Source organism: Ursus maritimus, unplaced genomic scaffold (assembly GCF_017311325.1).
Source record: "Ursus maritimus isolate PB19 unplaced genomic scaffold, ASM1731132v1 scaffold_12, whole genome shotgun sequence".
In the NCBI taxonomy this organism is placed as follows: Eukaryota; Metazoa; Chordata; class Mammalia; order Carnivora; family Ursidae; genus Ursus; species Ursus maritimus.
This window is the reverse complement of record NW_024423564.1, coordinates 58,256,164-58,272,351: the sequence shown is the minus strand read 5'-3', so window position 1 is coordinate 58,272,351 and position 16,188 is coordinate 58,256,164. Positions and strand designations below refer to the sequence as shown.

The window sequence follows — 16,188 nt, the reverse complement described above, 5'->3', positions numbered from 1 at the left end:
CAGAAAGAACAGACTGGTCACTTACAGCTTCTTGCTCTTCGCTTTTGCTGGGACTTTCAAAGCCCTCCTCGAAGATGTCGTCTGTGGTGGGATCGCTGGCGTGGGACGCAGATGATTTGGACGGAGAGCTCTGTCGCGGGGCTGGGGTTGGAGCTACACAGAGACGAGGCACGAAGAGGAAACATCGTTAAGTGTCTGGCTGCGACTGTGTACCTCCCGCCGAGACCCTGGGGATCTGGTCATAATCAGGTCAAGTCTGGCACTCCGCTTTCTATCCTGAACATCTCCTCTGCACATATTTATCTTGTCCTGTCACACGCCTGACAGGAAGGAGTGGGTGCCCATGGATGGGGCAGGTGGTGGTTCTCCAGGAATGGCCCTTGATCAGGAGCACGAGCACATCCGGGAACTTAACACGGATGCTGTCTTGGACCCCCTGCCCCAGACCTATGGGCTCAGAAACTCTTGTGTTTCTACACGCTCAAGGTGAGAACCACTGAATCAGTTTTTCTTTCTTCTCACTCTCTCTTAACATCATACATGTATTTCAGTAAGAATAAATAGAGAGGACTGCGATGTGCATTTATTGAGCGCCGTCTACGCATCAGCTGCTGTCAGAAATTTTAGGGACGGTATCTCCAACCGGCGCAGAGCCTCTTTGAGTAGGAGTGACCCCAGTTTTACAGGTAAGGGAAGTGAGGTCGCTAAATCGCTCAAGGCCCCGCAGCGGTGACCGGGCGAGGCAGGCTTTGTATCCTTACATTTGGTAAGTGTGTGTTAAACACGTGTTGAATGAAGAGCGCCTCTGCGACGTGGGAAAATGGGAGGTAGCTGCTGGCAACTTTATCCCTCACTCCATAAGGACATGCATCTCCCGTCCTGGCCTTCTCACATGTTCCTCCTCTCATTTGTTCCAGAGGTTATAACAAATATGCCATTTGAAGCTATTCTTCTTTCAATAATTTCCAATTTGGCATTGAACACACCAGTCACTGGCTCAGCCCCAAGTGAGGAGGTGGTGTGGCTTGATTTAGTAGCTAAATTTCAAATGCCACTGACAAGCACCCCCCGCCCCCGCCCGCCATCACTGTCCCGAATTTCCAAAATCTGGCTGCTTATCAGACAGCCAGTGATTATCAAACTTGGTGAGTACCTCTTGCCTCGATGGATCTATATTTAGAAGAATGAGGCTGTTTGCTGTGAGCCCAGCAAGCTGGGCATGGCGCTCAGCGTTTTGCATTCACTGCGTTCTCTAATGCAAATACAGCAAAGCGGTGTTGGACCTGTTCTTTCCTGACGAAGAAACTGCCCCTCCGAGAGGTAAAGGGACTTTCTCCAGGTGAACAAAGCCACAGAACAGGAGTGCTGGGATTTAACACAGCTCTGTCTACACTGTCCGCCCAGCTGTGAGCTCTAGTTCTACTTGGCATTGACTTTTGGTACGACCTATCCTCCACTTGAAATATTCTGAAGCTGATGCTCATGGATAAGGATCGAAAGACTGGTTTCACTCATTTTCTTTACAATAGAACATTCTTTTTTTAATTGAAAAGGAAGTCTGTTTTGTTTTATGAGATGATTACGGAACAGACTCGTACTAGTGGGTTTAAGTGAGATAAGCAATACGACAGCACCCCGATACTCAACAGCTGTTGAGTAAGTGTTAGTGTAACTGGATTCTGAATTGGGTTTGAAGTGGCTTATTGCTTCCTGAAGGCTGAGAACCCAGGCTGAGCTGCCAGTCTGAGGTCCTACTTATCAGATGAAATCAATCAATCGGAAGCATCATTAGGAGTTCATTTATGTAAGTGTCTTAGCCTTTAGAAGGCTTTTCTAGAACACCTGTATAACCTGAAAGAGTGGTTCTAAATTTGGGGCATTTGAAGTCCTAGGGGGCATTTGGCAAATCTCGGGCCATTTTTGAGTGTCAGGACTAGGAGGACAGGACGTGTGCTTCTGGCATCTCGTGGGTGGCAGGAGGCTATTCAACACCCTACAAGCACAGCCCACACCCCACAACAAAGAATCATCTGGCCCCAAACATCAATAAAGCCCAGGTTGCAAAACCTTGGTCTGAAAGACAACAGTGGCTTAGTGGCCTTTGTTCTGTTCGTTTCAATCTCTACAACTTCTCCCAAATGTCCCCCATGAGCTAGACACTATGTTAGCATTACGAGAAGTGTACAGATGATTAGGGCACATTTCCTGTCCTCAAAGAATGGAAACTTCCCTTTTTTTGTAGTTGGCACACAAGCCCATGGCAAGAGAGACACCTGTTTTCAAAAGATGTTTGCTTATTTATGCGTGGCTCTCATTCTCTCAGCATTTCATTTTCTATCCATTCTTCTCTACTGAAACCCCGTGACTCGGAGCTAACGGAGATGCCCCCACTACGGAGATCACATGGCCTGAGTGGAAGTAGGTTGTTTATACACACAGAAGGCATTGCTTTTCAGAACTGCTTTCCGAACCCGGGTGAAATGACACTACTTAATTGTGTTAACATTAGATTTTTGACAATTCTCGCTATTGGCCAAGCAGCGATCCCTATCATCTGTGGCAGTAATGAAAACGCCAAACTCATTGTTCCGTGAGACTTCTCTCTTTCCTATCAACTGTCAAGGCACGGGCTGAATTACTGGACATCCTTCCGAGCATATGCGTGCTCAGGTGTATCTGGATTCTGATTGGCTGCGTGGTTATGGCTTTCTGGATGCTCGCAGTGGAAAAGTGAGCTGGGACAGAATCACTGAATGGCTGAACTAGAAGGAGGCACACTGCTTCTCCAAGCCAACTCACGCCTTTTACCCAGGACCCAGCTGAGGTTAAGAAAAGTCACACGTTTGCCCAAAGACACAGCTTGAGGTAGAAGAGCAAAGGCTGGAGTCCTGGTCCAGGGAGTCTGCACAGAACCACTCAGTATGCAAACATAATGGTGACAACAATACTTCAAACTCGGTGAGGTGTACAGCCCTTCAGTACATGTACCACTGAATCCTTTTAATATCCCTTAGCCTAAGATAGATGAGGAAACTGAGGCTCACAGAAATGACTTGCCCACAGGCACAAAACTAGGAAGTGATACATCTGCTCTCAGGGTTCCTAGTCTAGAGCTTTCTGCTTCACTACCATTTTTTCTCTTTCACTACCCAAAGCCTTGAGCCAAAATCTGGCTTCAAACTACGCCAGTTGGCTGAGACCTTACGGCTGTGCTTTCTCTCCCCTAAGTTTTCTCTTTTTTTTTTTTTTTAAGATTTTATTTATTTATTCGACAGATAGAGACAGCCAGCGAGAGAGGGAACACAAGCAGGGGGAGTGGGAGAGGAAGAAGCAGGCTCCTAGCGGAAGAGCCTGATGTGGGGCTTGATCCCGCAACGCCGGGATCACGCCCTGAGCCGAAGGCAGACGCTTAACCGCTGTGCCACCCAGGCGCCCCTCCCCTAAGTTTTCTCTTGATCTTAGTTTTCTACTCTCATTTTTTGTCCTCGTTTCCCAGAGTTTTAACATTCATATTCACCATTCATCGCCATTTCAACAAGCCAGACCACAACCTGTGTGTCATAAAGGAGGAGTAACGAATGAATGGGTGGATGGATGAGCTAGTCGACAGAAACATAAGCAGCAGAGTGACCGGTAGAAAAATCACAGGTTTGCATGTCCTTCCACTGCTCCCCTTGTCCTTGAACCTCACTTTGATAATTGGCCAAACGGGTCTAACAAAACCTGTAATAAGCATTGTTATGAGTATAAAAGTAACAAAAACAATGCATACGAAGTAGGTATGCATAACTGACAGCTATTAGTAGTAGTAGTAGCGATATAAACAAAGAGGCCTGCTGAATGTGAACGGAGATGAGTTCTCGGACTCCAGCAACAAGGCAGCCCTCTCACTGGATGTAAAGTCTCCAAGGAACGGCACTCACGTGAGTTGGTTGATGGCGTGGTAGAAGTCACAGGGGTCAAATTCAACTGGGAGATGTCAAAGTCATCACAGTCGTCTGTATCCTGCGCCACCCCGACTTTGTTGAAGTAACTGGAAAAGGCCTCTGAGGTACAGGTGAGGGAGGGTTGGTCGGGTTTGCGGGAGGGCACGGGTGGAGGCTGGGCCATCTGGAAATCCTTAAACATTTCTTTCCCCATTTTCTGTCTGGGCTTCTCGGTCTGTGGACTTGACCTGGTGGAGTCACCCGTGGTTGGGACGGTTGCAAGGGGGGTGAGGGGACCTTGGAACATGGCGGCTGGCAAAGGCATAACAGTTTGTGTGGGCATGAAGGCGGCTGGCGGAAACTGCCCGGCCACAGTTGGCCAGGGCTGCTGAGTGGCAGGGAAGAGACCCGGCTGGCCCCATGCGATGGGCTGAGCCCCCGGCATCACCTGAGCGACTGGTGGCTGAGCACCCATGGCGATCTGCTGTTGGACGAGGGGCTGCTGGCCCCAGAAGGATGGGAGGACGGCGCCCATTGCAACATAACCTGGAAGGGTGAAAAAGAAGAGTCAGGCACCTGGGAGAGAAGAATTTGTGGATTCAAGGAATCGGGAGAAAGACACTGAGCCACTATTACATGAGGGAGAGCTCCACAAGCTCTCTTGAGCTCTATCTCCTTATCTGGAAAATGGGCACAAAATACTGTCTGCCTCAGGGTCTTGGTTTAAAGATAAACAGAGATGACGTATTTGAGGTGGAGTACTACAACTGACACAGAGTGAGCATTCAGTAAATGTCAGCACTTAGTGGGATTTGAATCAGACAGAGCCCAGAAAGCACTTAATACCTAGCTTGGTACATAGCACCATGCAATAAATGGTAGCTCCAGGTATTATCATACATTATCTCTGTATTTTTATTATGCCAATTTTAGATGACTGTCTACTTACTCAGGAGTCCCTTGTACAGTGGCATAGGTTGGGTACTGCACAACTTCAGGGGCTCTACTCACATACGTTATCATATTAATTGTTGGCTCTGCTAGCTCCTTTCAGGTGAGATATAATCATTTAAAAAAGAGCACAAGTAACAGTTCTCACAGTAGCAACAGTAACACAAGTAATTCCCACTTATTAAATGCCTACAATGTTCTAGGTACAGTATTAGGTGCTTTACATCTTCACAAAATCCCTGCAGGGTAGGTATTACCATCCCCACTCTAGGGAAAAGGATATTGGTGCTCAGAGAGGGAAAGGCTGTGCTTGGGGTCACACAGCCAGCATGAAGTGGGATCAGGATCTGAACTGAGGTCACCCATCCCCAGAGCTAGTGTTTGTCCCGCTGTATCACATTGCCCCGCCCAGATGGCCAAGACCAATTTCTGACCTTTGCACAGTAAGTACACCTGGTCTGGTCGCCCGCCTAGGGTTGCAGCAAACTGTGGGCAGGCCCAGAGAAACTCCCAGGTGCTTCCAGCGACCCCTGCCCTTCTCAGAGGGCGCCGTGGCCGCGAGCCTGGTAGACAGATGCCCAGGCTGGGCAGAGAAGCGGAGGGAGAAGCTGGCTTGGCCTGACCTCTCAAAACCAGCCCTTTCATGGCTGTCAGGAGTTTGCAGGTGTACAGCAGTGAGGCCAGGAAAAGAAGGGCGGGTGCAGGGTATCCTAGCAACTTCCAGAGGGAAGGTGGGCAGGCACTGTGGTGCTGATCGTGTGTGTCATGCGTGATGTCAGGGACTCCGAGGAGCCCAGAGAAACCGTGTGCGGACTGCCTCCCTCACGCTCCAGCCTCAGATCCCCTGCCCTTCAACTGATGGCTAAGGAGTGGGGACAACATTCCAAGTCCGGCCATTTCCCTGCGACGTGAGAGGAGGTTCCAGAGAGGCAGAGCCAGGGCACCTGGGCTTCTTGTTGATGAATCCGGCAGTGTGACATGCTTTTATGGGGCGCCAACAAGCCCAACAGACCATATCCTTACGCAATCACTTAGCCCTAGTGCCCTGAAATAAGAGGGGTGAAGAGGCCCTGGGGCTGGCCTTTCAGACCGGACAGCTCTCACCTCACCCGTCACATGATAAGGCAGTGACCTGAGCCCGCCAACAGACTAGGAATTCTGCCACGGTTTTTCTTGTTTTCTCATTGACTTTGATGGGGCCCACGGGTTCTCAGTGGGAGTGCTATCACCCCTAGCGGGGGGATGAGCAGGACATTTGTGGGGTGTATTTTGGCTGTCGGGGTAACTTGCCAGAGGGAGACACTACCCGCACTTAAGAGGCGGAGAGCTTGCATACCTGATACCCTGTAATGTGTGAGGCCCTCGTGCACAACACAGAGGTCCCCCGCACTCAGTCTACGGTTACTTGAGCATGGCTTGGCCTTTGAATTACTTAGAAATTCAAAGTTCTTTGCATAGTTTTAATGCACTTAGTTTTCCAGGATTGTAACAACAGGGTACACTGAAGGTCGACTGTATTTTGTGTAGTTTGGAACACGGTCAAGAGTTGCTCACCATTTGGGAAAGTTGTGGTTCCCGACAGCAACCTTTCCCATGGTGTTTGAGCCGACATAGCGTTCCTGGGTCTGTCTGTACCTGCGGTGACTCTATTGATAGGTCTACGCATCTGACCACTTAGTAGGACTTCTAGTGTGGTTGTACCTGGGTATTTTCCTTATTGAAATAGATATCTTTTTATCATAAATTAGCTTTTAAAAATTTCCTTATATTATAATGACAGCATTATATCAATTTAAAAAAAAAACTGTGTGGGTAAGTTATATTACCTATGAATTTCATATCAAGAATTTAAAGGAGACATTACAAATATCTGTCATAAAAAGGGGGCACTGGGTCTGATGGGGTGGAGATACGGATCTTTCAACAACCTCAATCCTGATGCCCATTTTGGTGAAGGGATGGAAGGTTTCAGCCTTCAGCCAGGCTATCTTTCACTTTGCTTCCACTCTACCCCCTTGGTTGCCACCTGAGGACTGCTCTGAAATGCAGATAGTGCTACACTGTCTGGAGTATAAGGTTCAGATGCCTTAGCTTGGCTTAGGAGTCTTTAGGGATCAGGCCCCTTCCCAACTCTTCATCCCATTTTCACTGGCACCTTTCCCTGCAGCAGCTGCAAACACAAGCCCACCTGCTCTCTCCATCTCTCTGGCGCTTCTGCCTGGAAAGCCACCCCAACTTCACGTAGCTACTCCTTATGGACTCTCTGAAATCAGCTCAGCGTCACCTCTGCTGGGCGCCTTCCCTGCCCTCTGGACCCCAGCGTTCACCTCTCTGAAGGCACTTGTCACACTGCAGCATAACTGCCCAGTTATTCTGTCTTCCCTCATTAGACAAGAAAACACCTGCTAGTAGGAAGCCTTTATTTTCTCACTGTTTGGGGCACACCTCAGCTACTCCATAAATGCCTGAGACTGGGGAAAGTCTATAAAGGTGAATGAGTCATAGTGGAATCAATGCCTTCACTGCATTTTGCCAAGTGTACAATTAAACTCCAAGATCTGTAAGTGCTGTGATCTCTGATGATTCTACTGTTGGTGGCAGGTTTTTCTTTCCTCCTGTCTTTTTTTTTTTCTCCCACAAGGAACCAACAGATGGGCTGTGCACACTTTTCTGGAGAGAGCTATTAGCATGTCTCCCTGGCTTCATGCCATCTGCTTCCGACCCAAGTACAATATTCAAAAGAAAAAAAAGCAGCACAGGGTAATTGGGTATCATGTTTGGGAACTCGCAGGTCTCACTCGCTTTTCCTGGGGGGGGTGTGTGTGTCTCTGTAGCCTGGACTCTCCCCAGACCTGTGAGCTCAGGTTCTCTGGCCACATGGCATTGTGCATACCCGATGGGACCCTCAGTGGCAGGCTGCGGCAGCACTGGACAGGGGAAGCCACTTGGTGGCTGCCACTGCAGCCACTTAACAGCTTAGTAACATTTATTCATTAGTGTTCAGCAGTGGAGGGAGGAGGTGCCACGGAGCATCTGTTTGTGCCACGGAGTTCAGATCAATCATAAATCTCCTTGCTGTGAAGTGAAAGGGAACACCTGCATTACTGCCTCGCGGTTAGATTTTTAACGAGTGTTGAAAATTGCAATTTATAACCAGATGCTTGCACCTGGGGATACCTCATTATTTGAATTAAAAAAGCAGACGAAAATGTGAGAAAAACAGGGAAATCTACGGGACTCCCCCAACATGTATGCAGAACGTGTCCGGTAATGCTTATTTACATGATCTCATTCATTCATTCATTCATTCATTCATTCAAAATAGCCCTATTGGGTGTGAAGTACTGTTTTAGTCTTCAGGGATGCAGTGAAGGACAAAACATAAAAAAAAAAATCCTTGTCCTCGTGGAGCTTACATTTTTGACATTGATCCTTGGAACAAGCCTCTGCGTACTTGGTATTAGTATCTCTTTACTCTGAGATAGTGTGGCGGATCGAGGGGAAGGCTTGAGGCAGCTACCACCGGGCATGGGGAGCAGAGCCGGCGCTCCTAATGGACAAGCTAGCAAACATCTGTTGACTGCTTACTTATACAAATACCGCCACGCACTGTTTTAAATGTTCCACTACGTGTATTAACTCACGCAATCGTCAGACCAGCTCTGTACGGTGGAATTACCATCCCCATTTTACAGATACGCTCCCTGAGGCTCAGAAGAGATTTAGCTGAGTATTACACAGTTGGCTGGTGGCAGGGTCTGTATTTATACCCAGTATATTCTCTAAGCCCCCAGGCCAGCTCTGCTATGCACAGTTAAGAGGCCAAAGATCTAGACGTTATTACATGGATTTTTTCTAAGTATTCCAAAAAGGTTAAAGGAAAAAATATAGGTAGGACAAGACATTGTTCTTCTACTTTAAAAGTAAGAGTCGTAATAATAATAGTAGCAACAAGAGTTGCATTTGCTGATTGAAGCTTCTACAACGTACCTGCAATTTTCAAGGGTCACAATATTGTTGCAAGGAAAGTATTATTTTTGATTCATTAATAACAATTTAGAAACTCTGGCTCTGCCAGTTTAAGTAATTTACTCAGGAGTTTAAAACATACATAAATAGATGAGGCCGGATTCAAACCCAGCCCAGCGGACGCAAAATCCGCCAGCAGTCCATCCGTTGTACTGTGAACCGCGGCTCACATCCCTGGCTCCCTGTCACTGGCTGGACAACTGGGGACAGGTGGAGACTGTCTGCAGAGATTTTCAGGGCCAGTTCAAGGGGAAAAGGCTGACAGCTGACCAGCCACCGAAGTCTACTTTTGTGCCTCAGCCAATCTGACGTAGAAGCAGGCGCTTCGAGAAGAATAAATGTGCTCATTGAAATTAATTTTACACTTCCGTTCTAAACACTGGAGTTGTGGAGGTAATCTATTGGTAATCTATCAGTTTTTCTCTCTCTCTCTTTTTATTAAGCAGCTGAAGAAACTGAGTCTGGGTGGAAGTGGCTTGTCCGTAGTTTGCAACACGTCTGTCAAGTAGCAAGACTGAAACCAGGTCTTCAAAGCCCTGATACGACGGGCTCAGGAGAAGGCCCAGAGCAGTCGTGTGCCTGGTGTGGGCGGGTCCTTGGATGTCTTCATTCACATGTTAGGGCTGGGAGCCATGTGACTGCGTCCTGTCCCACTCTCATTCACTGAGAAGGGGAAGAGTACTCTTCACCCGGACACCTTCTTGGCTTCTCCCTCACCCCTTCTAGTCTGCTCACACCTCACCTTTGCACGAGCCCTCCCGAGCATGACCTCCATTTACACTTGTCTTCCACCTGCTTCAAAGCCCTTATACACTAATCTACATCTTCTTTGGGCCGTTTCACTTACCGTTTGCAGATGGATGACAGAAGTTACTTATTTTTATGTTGTTGCCTGTCTCCCCGGTAGAAAGGAAGCTCTCTGAGGACAGGACCTCTGCCTGTTGTATACACGGACACACCCCAGGCTCGTAGAACGAGGCCTGACTCATATGGGCACTCAGTGAATATTTGTGGAAGGAACATGTCTGCAAGTTGCTAAGTTTGAGGCCTCGCGTTCCCATTACCTGTGCCAGCACGTCTTCGTGGGTCAGATAATGAGGGCAAAGCCTGGGCGCTCTCAACACAGGAAGGTGATACATTTCTGACGGAAAACTGTTACTTTTCTTTAGAAGAACGTATTCTATCACACTATTCCCAAGGAACTTTTAATACCCATTTTAGGTAAGGAAAACTATTCATCACCACCGTCCCATTTTAGGGATGGGTAAAACAGATTTGACTGGGAAGCTCAGCAATGAAATGTCTGGGTTACCTGCAGATTCTAAAGTGTTAGAGCCGTTGGCTACCAACCTCTGTTGCTTCTGAAAGTTCATAATCATCTCTGGGCTCGTGGGGAATAATTTTAAGTATTTCAGAATGGAGTATGAATTTTTACTTCACTTTGAATAACAGCAAGGCTCATATTTGGTGGCAAGAATTTGCATCTAACACTACGTAATGAAAATTAATGATTTATAGAAAAATTGCCAGAAGATGTGTATTTGAAAATATTCAGGCTCAGGGCACCTGGGTGGCTCAGTTGGTTAAGCATCGGGGACTCCTGATTTCGGCTCAGGTCATGATCTTGGTGTTGTGAGACTGAGCCCCGCGTCGCCAGACCCCCTGCTCAGCAGGTAGTCTGCTTGAGGATTCTCTCCCTCTCCCTCTGCCCCCTCCCCCTGCTTGCATGTGCACACTCTCTCTCCCCCAAATGAATAAATACATAAAAATTAAAAAAAATAAAATATTTAGGCTCTACTGGCTGTATATAAGAATAAAATAGAAAGATGAAGCCACAGATTTCAAATACATAGCTAAAGAAACAAAACACCCTTTAAGGCTCTCATGTATGTAAGGAGCAGAATACTACCTCTGGCCACGTTCCCAGTAGAGTGGCCTGGCTACACGGGGTGCCTGAAGCCATGGAAACAAGTGAAGATATCTGAGATCCCACCAATTCGTACCTCACCTGCAACACTGTCACACACGCTATGTATATATGTATAGACCCTGTAGTAAAAGTAGTATCTATGTTTTACAGGATGCTTGGAAAACAGAACAAATACCTCCAAAATCACTAAAAGCCCCATCACCTTCCCAATTCACTGTTAGCCATTTGCTCTGTCCCCTCAGCATTCTACTTTGCATGGAGAACCTTCCCATTCTTGAGTCTTTACCAAAGGAGGCGGACACGTCCTATCAGTCAGATCTCCAGAGGTCTTGGAGGGCTCCTATCCGCCACTTGCCATCCTCCCTCCCTCTGGCGGCGATGGACAGGAGGAAATGAACTTGTGCTGATTTGCATGGCTGGGTGTGCACTGGGCTCCCTGAAGCCGTGTGCTGAGTCCCCTCAAATCTTGGCCTCTCCCGGTGAGAGACGCCATGAGTTTCCGCCTACAGCACACCACATATTTGTAAACACTCCCCCTCCTCCCAATGGCGGCCTCTCAGTGTCATCTGAAGAGTCACGAGGAGACGCTGGTGGCTCCACAGGTGTCTGGCACAATTTGACAGCTGGTGCAAGTCAACCCTTTCTCTTCCTTGATGGGTGGAGGCTGAAGGAAGGAAAGCAGCCGGAGGACAGCTTACCTGAGGGTACAGCAGCAGTGCCGAAAGGTACAGAACTGAACATATCTGCACTCGCCGGAAGTGTCTGAGATGAAGACGGGATAAAGGCATCACCTGGAGTTGCAGGAGTCTGTCAGACAGAGAGAGACAGAGGGCGCGTGAGGCCACTGGGAGACCTGGCTCAGCAGTCATCAAGGATGGGGGGCAGCAGGTGCAGGAAGTAAGGGGTGGGGAGGGTGCTGCAGAAGCCGGCCATGGTCCAAGCCACCGAGGTGGTGGGCAGGCCATGAGGTGGCTGTAGACACCGACTGAAACAGGAGAAATGCTACCCACCCTTAGAGCAGCTGTGATAATGAAGTGAGATCATGCATTTAAATCACTTAGTATCAGTCTGGGCACACTGGTAGGTGCTTAGCAAACAGTGGCCAGTATCACGACTCTTTGGTTTGAGCCCCTAGCCCTTGGGGGTGTTTTTCAGGCCATCAAATTATTCCACAATATGTGGCTTTCATCTTTTAGAGGTGGTCAGTTTAAATTGACACACATTCACGCAGGACTTACCGTGTGCCTAGCTCAGGGCTTGTCACTTAATACGTGGTAAATAAACAGCCTGGCTAAATGCACAAAAAAAGCTTAGTGACTAGAGCAGAGACCCTTGTCTCCTGGTGCCTCCCGGAATACTGCTTGAATCTTTATGTGCAAAGAAAATAGGTATTTTTCAAGAAGATGAGAAAAAACTGAAGGCCGAGGAGCAGCGAACGCTACAGGGCCCAGCCCATGCTGGAATCCGAGAGAAGTCTGTTGCAGGCACTGGCCAGTAAAGGGGAGGGGTACCGAAATAAATCAAGCAGACAGAAGGGATACCGACAGATACTCAAAGAACAGCATCAGTACTCAGGTTTTTAAAGGCCCGCACCCATTTACAGCAGCCTTTCGCCTACAAAGCATGTCTATTTGATGCCATATTATCCTTATTTTTCTTTTCCCCTTGGAATAGACTGGGGCAAGCAATTAATCCCGACACCATGGCAATTAGACAAGGCCATTTTTAGACCGGCAGCCTGTGGGAGGAATGGCATTGTTCTGGGGATTATTAAATACCCATTTGGACGGCACTTGGGTTCAGGGCCAGAAACAGCCGTGAGCTGCTGCGTTAAGCACTTTTTAAACACAATCGACACCGTTCTGTTCCCCCCACGTGACCCTGGGGGAGCCACATGCCCTCTCTGGGCCTCAGTGTGCTCATCTGTAAAATGAAGGGGATAAGACCTCCCTAGCTCCAGAGCTGGAGTTTCTAAGTGCCCGAGATGCAGCTGTTGCCCCTGGGGCAGAGGAGAGGAGGAGACTGGTTAGAGCTGCTCCAGCTTCCCTGGAGACAGGAGCTGCTGTCTCCACAGTCAGGTCTGCTCGGGACATCAGGTGTCGGGAGCAGGCAGCTGTGTCTAGAGTCCCTGGTGGAAACTGTGGGCAGTAGAGTCTCGTGCCATCTGTACCCAGTAGTGAGGTGACAGCCTTTTCTCTGTGAGGCGCATCTCGCCAATGAACCATAGCAACATCCCTTGGTCTGCACGACCACGCAGAGCTCAGAGGAGCTGCCCTCTGCCAGCAACTTCTGCAGGTGCAGCTGCGGCTCACCGCTCTCTGTCCACCTCCCACCTCCGGGGAGTGGGCAGGGGAGGACCTGAAGGGGCCATCTCAGTTCTGTTCTTTGCTATGGCTATAGGTTTGCCTTTGAATGTAACCAGTTCTCAAAGCACTGGGACTCAACTTTGTTTAGGGTTTAATGCTTTTTTCTTCTTTTCATTTTTCAATTAGGTTTCCCTACAATCTCTGTCCCTCTGCAAGCAGTGACTTATAACGACAAGCAATGGGATATATACCTTGGCTGCAACCAGAGCTGGGAATCCAAAGCTTCATGAGAAGCTCAGCGAGCTGGGAGGTGGGGGGAAGAGGGGAGGAGACAAAAAGAGGGAGAGAGGAAGGAAAGAAGGCAGGAGACGGGACAAGGCAGAAGGAGCTGGGGGAGAAGGTGCTTCCTTTTCCTGGGCTGGGTGGGCTCTGGGTAGGTGCTGACAAATGCCCCATCATGTCTGTAGTTCTGTTGAGTTTCTTGCCCACATTCCCAACTAGACCATGTGCTCCTTGCAGGCAAGGACCTCATCCTGTTTCTGTCTTTCTCCACTGCCCCGCAGAATAGCAAGTACCCGGGGTGGCTGGAGGGGTCCTGTCATTGCTCATGCATGATTTCACTTCTCAAAACAGAAGCAGGTATCATAACTCCTTTAAAAAGCAGCAGAGGAAACCGAGGTTTAGAATAGCTAGTTAATTTGCCCAAATCACACAGCTTGCATGAGACAGAGGTGAAACCCACCAGCTTGCATGAGACAGAGGTGAAACCCTCTTTGGCCCAAAGCCCATCTTCTCGCCGCCATGCTGCCACCGAAGGAAAAGGGGAGGGACGGAGGGCTGAGCTGCAGTGCATACTTACGGGGGGAGAGGTTATATCAGGAGGGGTGGACATGTCCCCAAAAAGTTCTAATTGGGTCACAGCCTGAAAAGACAAAAAGAGAATGATGTCACCACAAGGGAAGCCAGCACTGCTGGGCGCTGCTTTAAAACGGTGTGACATGAGGACCCTTGTTTCTTTGTCATCATGACTATATACACAGTAAGCCCAGCTGGTCATTACCATACCTCATGATCCTAAAGACAACACGTGGGGGGGCAGCCAGAATCAAGTCTTGCTTGTGTGTGTCTGGCAGCATATCTGGGCTTAGTTAAGGAGATTCGGCCTTAGCCATCTCCCATAACCCATCATCCCACTTCGCGCTGACTCGCCATTGAGGGCAGCGTGGTCTCTCTTTTCCAGGAGAGAAAGGCAAGAAGGTGATCCCCTCACTGCTTTTCTTCTCTGAGTGCACACACACATACAAAGTGCCTTCCATGTGTCAGATATAGTGAGACAGGACTTTATGGCCACTTCTCAGCAAATGCTCCGAAGACCACGAACCTGAGAGGTACGAATCATCATCCCCATTTTTACAGATGAATCAACTAAGTCTTACAAAGGTGACCTCAAGGTCACCCCGGCCAGGCTTGAATTTTCTGCATATAGAGCATGCAGTCAAATGACAGTCTCTGAAAGAGTCAGTCTTTAGGATAAAAAATGTCGTTGGAAGAAAAGAAAACATATCATTTAATACCAGGAAGGGCATCAAAAACAGCCCAGTATATACACTATTAATCACTCCTAGGAACTTCATGACTGCAGACACTGTATCATCTATATCCCCATCCATCATACAGGAGTGTCAGAGCAAGGCCAGCCATAGCAGCAGAAGAAACCCTTTAAGATATACTTGGAAATTAATCTGCATACACTTCCAGCTTCAGAGACCGTAGGGAGACTATGGCTGGGAACCAAATGGCCTGCCTTGAAGTATATAATCATATGCTTTGTGCGGAAAAAACTCTTTTCAGCTCATCTCTGGATTTTAAGTGACAGCATGTGATTGGGGGGACACTAAAAACATCCATCAATAGAAAGGACCAGAAGTCTGCCTGCCTGCCCTCCAGGAACCCCTGCACCTGAATTCTGCAGTAACCAGGCATGGCTAGATCTCTACACTTAGGGCCAAAAAAGGATTGTGCTCTCCTCCTGATGAGTGAGTGAGCTCTGGGTGCTAGAAAAGGTACCGCATCTGTTGACAGATTTACTTCCAACCGCTGCAGCTCCTTGGAGCTATAGTTCCCTCACCTGGACAGCAGAGATGAGAATACCTCCTTTGCAGATTTCTTGACAATATTAATAACAGGACTTCCTCTGAAGTTTGTCTAAGCCTGGTAAAAAGGCACAAAAGGCTCTTTTTGCTGAAAGAAGTTTAGCTTGGTTAATGAACTTTCAATTTCTCCCCTTAAGCTTTCGGACTGAATAACGATGCTGGGCACATAGGAAGGCCCTACGCACATATTAATTTCCTTCCCAACTACACAGTGCTTTCTCCATACACACGGAACACCTGTGAGGCGCTGGGTGCGGTGAACAGAATAATGAGAAATGCCAAGTCCCAGCCTGCAGGGAGCTAGAAGTCTGGTGGGATGATCTGTAGAACTAGGTAATTTCAAGTTAATGTGGCAGGGACGGCGACAGGTGTCTCTGTGGGAGAACAGAGAAAGGGAGTCGGCCAGCTTTTGGCAAAGAAGCTTACGGAGGCTTTTCTTTAAGGGAACAGACCTGATCTGGATTCTGAAGATGAAGAGCAGTTAGCTGGGCAAACAAGAGGAAGGACAATCCAGGCAGGTGCAAGCAAGGGCATGAGCAGAAAGGAGAGGTGCCCGGAAGAGCCTGAGGAGGTGGGTAGATAAGCAACCTGTAATGAGCGTGAAGGTGGAGGGGAGCAGGGAGGAGGCGAGCAAAGGGGGGCGCTGGAGGAGATAATGCTAAGTGAAATAAGTCAAGCAGAGAAAGACAATTATCATATGATTTCTCTCATCTATGGAACATAAGAACTAGGAAGACCAGTAGGGGAAGAAAGGGATAAAGAAAGGGGGGGTAATCAGAAGGGGGAATGAAGCATGAGAGACTATGGACTCTGAGAAACAAACTGAGGGCTTCAGAGGGGCAGGGGGTGGGGAATGGGATAGGCTGGTGATGGGTAGTAAGGAGGGCAGGAAT

The 16,188-nt window shown here is 48.3% G+C and overlaps 1 protein-coding gene across 2 annotated transcripts in view; it reads right to left on the bottom strand.

Annotated features, from left to right (window-relative positions):
- The window catches only part of LOC103670670 (DAB adaptor protein 1), a 31,596-nt gene that overhangs the window by 12,552 nt on the left and 2,856 nt on the right, over positions 1 to 16,188 (bottom strand). The window contains exons 2-5 of one of the 2 annotated variants that reach the window (XM_040627254.1): positions 14,002 to 14,064; positions 11,535 to 11,643; positions 3,924 to 4,472; positions 26 to 153 (exon numbers count right to left, since the gene is read on the bottom strand). In XM_040627254.1, coding sequence (XP_040483188.1) covers positions 26 to 153; positions 3,924 to 4,472; positions 11,535 to 11,643; positions 14,002 to 14,064 — 849 coding nt within the window. Of the gene's footprint in view, positions 1 to 25; positions 154 to 3,923; positions 4,473 to 11,534; positions 11,644 to 14,001; positions 14,153 to 16,188 lie in introns of those variants that run through there. The other variant, XM_040627255.1, reaches the window with a different exon arrangement.